At 40.3% G+C, this 9,022-nt stretch overlaps 1 protein-coding gene across 1 annotated transcript in view; it reads right to left on the bottom strand.

Annotated features, from left to right (window-relative positions):
* Window positions 1–4,860: 4,860 nt before the first annotated feature.
* The window catches only part of Armc4 (armadillo repeat containing 4), a 162,113-nt gene continuing 157,951 nt past the window's right edge, over window positions 4,861–9,022 (bottom strand). Inside the window, exon 21 of the mRNA XM_005354824.3 lies at window positions 4,861–5,205. Coding sequence (XP_005354881.1) covers window positions 5,092–5,205 — 114 coding nt within the window. The 3' untranslated portion in view covers window positions 4,861–5,091. The remainder of the gene's footprint in view (window positions 5,206–9,022) is intronic.

Raw genomic sequence — 9,022 nt, forward strand, 5'->3', positions numbered from 1 at the left:
GGTTGTGAGCCACCATGTGGTTGCTGGGAATTGAACTCAGAACCTTTGGAAGAGCAGGCAATGCTTTTAACTTCTGAGCCATCGCTCCAGCCCCCTGCAGCCTTTTATTACAGAATGAATGTGAATACCTAAGTTTAACTATAAGACAAATAAATGGCAAAATTAACAGTCTGACCACTTTGGGATGTCTTATTTGCACTAAGCCAGTCTTGTGATTTAAAACTCTTCCAAATGGGTGTTTTGTAGATAGCTCCAGGGAATGTCTCCATACCCAGAGGTATATGAACAGCACAAATTGGACTTATTGGGTCATAGACTAAAATAAGAGCACACAACGTTTGGGGTAGATCTGGGAAGTGGTAAGGCGAGGAGATGGAGTGAATATGATACAGATATATGAAATCTTTAAAGAATTTGTAAAATTATTTTTTTTTTGGTTCTCTTTGAGACAGAGTTTCTCTATGAAGCTTTAGAGCCTGTCCTGGAACTCACTCTATAGACCATGTTGGCCTTGAACTCACAGAGATCTGCCTGCTTCTGTCTCATGCATGCTGAGATTAAAGGCATGTGCCACCAATACCTGGCCATTAAAATATTTTTAAAAGCTAAGCATGACATGATTAGTGAAACATACACACACACACAAAGAGAGAGAGAGATCTTTTATTTATTTACAGGGTTTTTTTTTTTTTTTTAGAATTTCACACATGGTAAAGTTACTATTTTCAACATCTCAATTCTTTTTACAGGCAATTAGTGGCTTCTGAGAGAGGGAGAGTCAGGTTTCTTCCAGAGTAGGTTATCCAGTCCCTAAACACATGTACATATGAGTAGCACTAGAAGTATTCATGATGTTGTTAATTAAATAATATAAATTATTTAGTAATTTAAATCATATCCAATGTTAAATATGAATTATGTTTCAATACATTAATATTTCATATTAAATGTAAAAATATAAAATATAAATAATTATTATTTATTATATAATGAAAGAAGGGTCATTGTTTTGAGAGAGGATGGAGATGGGAGGGTACCAGAGGAGCTGGATGGGAGGAATGAGAGTAGAAATGATGTAAATACATAATTATACAAGAACTCATGTAAAATTCTCAAAAATTATCAGAAAAAAACAATTATTTTATGTATATACTCTAGATTTTGTTTTTAAATTCAGGCTATCTCCTTTGAAGTTGATGTTCAGTGACTGAAGAAGTGGCCCAGCCATTAAGAGTGCTTGCTACTCTTCTAGAGGATTCCAGTTCAGTTTTCAGCATTCACGCAGGGCTGTTCACAGCCACCTTCAACTCCTACCAGGTCCAAGGGAGCTAACACCCTCTTTGGGCCTCCTCAGGCACCTACACGCGCACACACACACACACACACACACACACAAAACAGGAAACAAATCAGTTCTGTCTATCATGTAGGATGCTCACTGGTTTATAATTTGCTGTATAAATTTCAAGGTCTTTTCTCTTTGTGACTAAATAGATACACTTATATATTGTTTATTAATTTTGTTATCTGGCAGTTTTGTACATGTATGTGAATCTCCCTCCTAGCCCAGTCAGCCCTCCGTCATTTCTAAAATCTTGTGAAAACAGAATAGAACTTTTTTGTTCATTGTGCATGATTGTGTGTGGGAAGTGGGGAGAACCCTGCCACAGTGACTATGTGGAGGTCAAAGGTCAACTTGTGAGACTCAGCTTTCTCCTTCTGCCATGTGCATCATCGGGCTTCGTAGCACCTTTACCCACTGAGCATTATCTTAGGCTCATGACTTAAAATCAATCAATCAATCAATCAAACAAACAAACAAAACCCTTCGCAGTATATATACGCTTCAGATCCTGTTTTGAAATTTAATAATATATTTTGAAAAACTTCCTATGGGATTATTACTCATAGACACACTTTCAGTGTGTGGTTGGACTGCACAAGAAGGAGCCAAAGCTTCTCAGCATTTCTGTTACCATGTACCTAGCTTGTTACCATATAACTAACTTTTTATTGTATACCTAGCTTGCTAGTCAACGTTCTAGCACTACAACAAGTATCTAGGAAAAATTAAATTTTAAAGAGAAAAGGTTTACCTTGTTAGTTGTAGGCCATTATCAATCGGTCCCCGTGCTTTAGGCCTCTAAGAAGGCAGAACATGATGGTGGCACCATGTGGCAGAGCAAAGCACACAGAATTATAAAGACTTGGAATGCCTTACTGGGTGTTCTTATTTTGATAGAACTTCCACTGAGATATAAGGAATCTATTTTATTGTCTCCTGCATGTTAATCAAGATTAAAAGAACCCAATACTGAAATACTGGCTCAAGAGGTAAAGGTGCATGCTGCTTGACCTGATGGCTAAAGTACATTTCCCAAGACGCTCCACAGGTGCCTCCAACCTCCATATCTCCATCACGGTACATACCCCACCGTGAAAGAAATAAACTATGCAATATAGTTTAAATATCTGTACCTGAATATAGTAGCACCAGAGTAGAACCAACACTTTCTAGTTTATTCTCATTTAGAAAGAGAGTGCTGTTTTTACTCTTCAGTACACTTGGACCATTAGTTTGAGAACGTTTGTTGAATTTGAAGTAGTAAAGTGTTTAACACATGATTTTCTTAATACAAATTGCAGTAATGAGCATAGGTTATTCCAATCCCAAATTTTCATGGAATGAAATTAGAGTAAGCAGTTAAACTATTTGGACTGGGAAATTTTATCTTACTGACCTAATACATCAAGTAAAGGGGAAAAAAGGACGTCTTTGCTCTTCTAAACAACCAAGATTCTTCTTAAGTGGAAATGCATTGTCCATGTAGTTTTAAATCACAGTCTCTCAGTTCTGTATGACTGCTTTAGAGATACATCAGTAACACCAGTCTATGAGGAAGCAGAACTCAAGATGCAGTGCCCTAAGAGAACTGTCAATTCATTTTTAGAACACAGAAAATGTTTAAAAAGAAACAAATTATTTTTAGCGCAAGTCATTCCGATAACAGTAAATTATGACTGGGAAAGGTGGAAGATCATGGCTACGGTTTCCCAAAGGAAATCTAATTAAAATTCCTTCCACCTTAAATCCCTTCCAAACTGAAGAAGCCAGAGGGCGTATTGTGTTCTTTATACATACTGTTAAAATAAAGCCTAAAAAAGAAACTCATCATAAAAAACACAGAGAATTAAAGTCTTCACTAGCACAAAATAAATATCACAAACCCTCATACACAGAAGGGAAAATCAAACCTATAAGTGTTTTCACTGCATATACTTGCTGACCAGGGGAGGGGCTGATCAGCCTCATCCACGTCATCTGAAAACTGAGGGTGATTTGCAGGCTTTGACATTTTTCTAGTAAGACCAGCATTTTCTATAACTCCATTTTACAAAGTAAGCCCAACATTGGCCTTTGAGATCAACATCATATTCTGAAACGCGCTACACGGCTGGTGATTTGTTTACTTAGAAAACACGTAAGAAAATCTGAATACTGCTTTTATCCATTTCTAAGTGTGCAGCGTCTTTAAAATGGCTCTATTGCTTTTAAGACAAATGCTATGAGCACCATAAAACGCAATCCTCCTGTCAGTATTCACACATCCCCTCCCTTCACCATTGTTTTTTTATCTTGCTTCCCTTCGATCCCAGAGACACCAGAATATTTTAAGACCTGAAGCTGATGGTGAACTTTTGAGGTCAACCTAACGATCATTCATTTCCTGTAGTTATCACAACTCACTGCCCCTAGGTGATTTTTAATGTTGTCAAACAAAAGTGGTACTGTGAAACCTTTAGAAATATCTAACTGGAGCTTGACAGGCACGCTTTACTCTTTAAAGTTAATCCTTAGAATTAATGCTGCTTCCTGCTTTGCAGTATTCTAATTTATATTCTCCTTCAAAAGCAGAAAAGAAAATGGGTGTTTTATGAGACTTTAGAAATCCCAGAAGCACTGGCCTTTTTACCGGAACCTCTGCCGTTGCTCATCTTGCACAGGCTTTTTCATTTTGTACAAATTATTTACATTAAATTCAGTTAAGTTTATGCTTTTCTCCAAAGGATGACATATACGGTGTCTTATATTTCTTCAGTAAAACTACCTTGCCCGCTCGCTAAAGCATTCTCTGAGGGAGATCCTTGGCTCTCCGGGCTGACACAAACGAAGCTATTTTTCTGGCGAGTGTTAGATGGTTGGGACAGTTAGTTCCCAAACATTTCAGAACACAGAGGTTACATATGTGATTTTTAAAAGTGTGTTCTAATGTTTCTTAGCCTGATAGAGGGCGACTAATCCTTTTTAAAAAGTACTTCATGTGCTAGAAATCCGTTCAGAAATTCGGAGTGATTGGATGTGCAGTAATATTCTTTACATCAGCATAAATTAATTTCAATAAAAGCGTTGGTGACTCTCTCTGAGGGAGATGAAACATATCGTCGTTTACACTCGGTGTGTCCCAAAAGTGAAAGGACCCCTTGTCCTTGCGGTTTGCATGTCGCCATGTGTGATAGTTGTACATTATTGTCTTGGGTCTTTGATGATACAGGAGAAGTTTGGGATGACCTCAGAATGCTCTTGCTAAGAGCAGCTGCTTAGGCTGAATTCTATTTAATAATCATTTGTGAAATCAACACATCTCCTCAGAACTCTCCTGTGGTTTGCAAGCGATCAAGCAGACAGAGCCGTAAGCACAGGACAGCCAGATCGGTTTAGCAGAAGAGGCATTCTGAAGGCATTCACGGGTGCGTCTGGAACCACACACTGGAGAAAAGCTATAGTTTTTATTAAAATCACTGCCGATGCAAAAGTGGAGTTGAACTATATAAATAATGTATACATTTACCTTCAAATTATTGGAAAATTATCACAAATTTATTGGTTTTATATTTCATTACATATTTACTTTTCATAAAATAGAAGAAAAAGATTCTTGTGATTTTAAAGGAAAAATATTTCTGTCTTAGTCTATGTGGTTTTTGTTTAGACTGTTTGAAGGACTGGTTAATAAATGCTTCTTGACTCTGTCTTCCTGACAGAGGGAGTGGTATGACCTTGTTATTTGGTAGTTTGTGTGGGTTCACATTTCAAGTATATCTCGCCTTTTCTGTAGCCAGAGCCAATCTGCGGATATTAGATATACAGCCGGCAGCAGCTTCCTGGAGATCCTGGTCTGGAGACCCGACCATATCCAATAGAAGCTGTCACACACCAAGTGGGAGGAGAGAAAAGAAGAAAACCATTAATCTAAAGACATAGCTAGGCTATAGAAATAAGTTAAAACAGCATGCATTTTAAAGAAGCAATAGAGGGGCTAGGTAGACAGCTCTGTGGGTAAGAATTCTTACTGCGTAACCATGAGGACCCAAATGTGGATCTCCAGAACCCATGTAAAAGCTAGGCATGGCCTCTTGTGCCTGTAATCTCAACAGTGGGCAGCAGATAGCATCATTGAAATGGTGAGTTCCAGGTTCAGTGGGAGACCCTGTTTCAAAGGAATAGGCTGAGAGTAATGAAACAGGACGGCAGACATACTTCTCTGCCCTCGGCAGCCACACACAGAGACATACACACTCACCCCACACACATGCACACTTGTAGAGACATACACATGTATGAGAAACCCCATTCGAGTGAATGCACAGGCTTACATAGAGCCGGAATTCCTCGTATGTTCTTACCGCTTCAATGCAATAGGTCTCCTTCTGGTGTCTCTCTGGCAAGCTTTTAGCCTTTCCACAAACCAGCAGCCTATTATCTCTAGATACTTGGCACATCTTCTTATACTCAATATCCCTGAGTTTAAAGTTTGGTTCACCTAAGAGAGTGATTTCCTCAGTCCCTCAGCCCCTCAATAGACTGCCCCCAATGCCAAGAAGTTTGTGTACTCTACCCCAGCATTTGTCTTTCTCCTGCTTCAACGTAGACAGCAAGGTCCCATTCCCCCACTTGCTTTGCCTTAACTGCTGCCACTCCTCTACTTAAAGTGCCCTCTCACCTTCTTCTATGACTTTGTAACTTTTATTCACTTTTAAAGAAGTTTATTTTCTTCTGTATCCATACAACTATCCCACAAAGCCATCAAGCAAAGAGCCATTCCTGCCACTTGGGGCTGTGGCAGTTGACTCAAGTGTCTACAACACTTAGCCTTCCCATAGCTATCGGGTCCCTGTTTTCTGTCTGCTAGACTGTAAACACATAAGGAAATTTATGATATCAACATAGTGCGTATAGAGATCAGATGCCAAGTAAATGCCAAATAAACCGACTAGAACTTCTTAAAGCTAGCAGATAAAACTCAGTAAGACGTTTTAAAAGTTAATTAGATTCTAGATTTTCTACACAGAAATGTGTAGAAATGGAATACAATTGTGGATAATGCCAGGAAATGAAGATGACTCTATCAGCAAAGACTATCAAAAAAAAGAAGCATTGTGGGACGGGCCACCTATGCCACACTTGTGATTCTGGATTGTATTCTCACAAAAGAAATTATTCAATCATTTTAATTAGGGGAGTGACATGGTCACTTCTGTATTTTTAGAAAGCTTCCTTTCATGGCAGTGCTCAGACTGTGGACTACAGGGAGAGGATGCTCAGGGTATGGCTTACTTCAGAGGAGACAAGAAAGGGGGAAGTGCAACGAAGAAGGGACTAATTTAATGGCCATTTAGGGAAGAAATATAGAATCACATGGTGCAAGAAACACTGGTTACCCAAAAAGAAAATAAAAGTGGTACTCTCGCATCATTCATAAGCACTAACCCAGGTGGATTTATGCCTTATGAGAATTAAAAATATGTAAAAAATTTACAGATTGTATATAAGGACATCTGGAACAGACTGGAGTATTGAAGGTCATCTGGCCTCTCTGTTCCTTGACCTTCACATCTCTTTAGCCTCCCATCTCTTGCGTCACACTCTGGCTCTCATTTTTTCAACACAACTCTCTGGCTGCAGAGTCTTCCATTATGACATGGCAGGTCCATAGCAGCTGCTTGTTTTCATCACGAATACTGGCCTCTGAGTTTCAATAGTCCATGCTCTTTGGCTTGGTCTCCACAGGCAGGCTCTGCAGTCGTTCTTTTATTAGCTTCTTAAAATTCCTGACAAGACAGTCACTCAAGAAAGTCAGTTTTTCACATAACCAGCTTTTACTCCAGAATGACCAATTGTGTCCAAGCCTGGCAGGAGGTAGTATATAAACAGTAAGACAAACAAATCCTCTGTAAATCCAACCACGGTGGGTTCTTCCACTGCCTAGCAAGCTAAACCTTTTTCTCTACTTGGTTCCCTATATCATGCTTCTCAGAGTCTATTTCTGGTCTTCATTCTTCAATCTCTCCACCAGTAGCCATAGTCTCAGCATATAACCTAGGGGAACTCTGACACTCCACAGAAGCCACGACGTAGGAGCAGCTCTTCAAACTTCAGCCCGAGTGGTACCTCATCACGGCGCTGCTGCCTCCGCTCCAGTCAGGGCCCAGGTCTGTCCCATGTTCCAAGGCCTTTGTTACACTTCTATTCTTTATTCAGTTCCTTCTCTTTAGGATATTTTGCTATCAGATGCTCCATGTCTGTGACCTCTTCCTTCCTAATGGTTCTTTCCATCTTCATTTAAATGTGGTTTGGGTAGATTATATGACTCAGAGGGTAAAGGCCTGATGTTCTGAGCTTGAGCCCCAGGACCTTGAGCCCCCAGAAAGGGAAGGAGGGAGTGGGAAGAAAGAAGGAAGAAGGATAAAGGAGGGAGGGAAGGTGGAAGGAAAAGAGGAAGAAAGGAAGAAGGAGAAGGAAGGAGGGTGGAAGGGAGGAAAGGGGCTTTCATTTGTTTCTTAGTTATCTGGCTTCTTTGCAGACTGTACTTCCAGTCAGGACTGGACCACCAAGCACTTTGAAGATAACACATTTGCTCAGCACACCCAGTGCCCAGCCCAGAGCTAGAGTTCTGTAAATGGTATTCATTTGGTGATTACTTCACCCACTTCCAGGACTGCTTGATTTGCTGGAGGCTAGCCCTGGTAGATTAGGGAGGAAAGAGAAAGAAGGAATTTTGGCCCTTAGTTTAGTCTGGCTCTTCTCAGCACCTGTTCCAGGACCCTGCTATCGAATCCCATGACCCAGGCTTCTCTGGGCATCTGCCGTTGCTTCCTTGCCAGGCTCCCTTGGAAAGGAAACCCTTGATCTGATGCCTGTCAGAATCAAACACACATTTAGCTTCTCCTCCCTCAGCCCACATTGTTGTCTGTAGTCCCCTTCGGGCTCTCGAGAATCAACTGTGTTTATTTCCAAACCCTGAACACCGGTTACACAATTCCACACTAAAGAAACCAATGAATTGTGAGGGAGGCTCCTTTAAACGGTTTGGAAGGTGAGAACCTGCCCATTCACAAACTTTATGTTAGATGTCTCATCCAGGCTAGTACCCTTCATGGGACACTGAGTAAATTTTTTTTTATAGCCAACAATGCACCAGGGTGACTGCTTCTCTTTAGGCAATTCAGTTTGCCTAAGTTCTTACATAAAGCATGCCACTTAGCTCTATATCCAGGAAGAATGCATACTGATATTTTTGCTAAAAGTTGGCCAACAGAACTTCATAAACTACTGTTTTAAAAGTCTAACCCAGACTGGGATAGCTTGCCTTGCATATAAATCTGAGCTCAGTCACCTGAACCTGGGTTTTTTGTTTATGTTTTGTGTTTTGAAGAGTTGGACATGTACTCCCAGCACTGGGGAGGTAGGGACAGTGGGATCCTTGGGGCTAAATAGTCAGTCAACCTGACTTACTCCTATTTGGCAAGTTTCATCCCAGTTAGAGGCTCTGTCTCAAAAACAAAGTAGACAGTGCCTAAAGACAATGCCTGTTGCTATCCTTTGGCTTCCAAGCACTCTCTCCTCTCCTCTTCTCTTCTCTTCTCTTCTCTTCTCTTCTCTCCTCTTCTCTTCTCTTCTCTTCTCTTCTCTTCTCTTCTCTTCTCTTCTCTTCTCTTCTCTCTCTCCTCTCCTCTCTCTCTC

The sequence above is a fragment of the Microtus ochrogaster genome, chromosome 16 (genome assembly GCF_000317375.1).
Source record: "Microtus ochrogaster isolate Prairie Vole_2 chromosome 16, MicOch1.0, whole genome shotgun sequence".
Lineage (NCBI taxonomy): Eukaryota > Metazoa > Chordata > Mammalia > Rodentia > Cricetidae > Microtus > Microtus ochrogaster.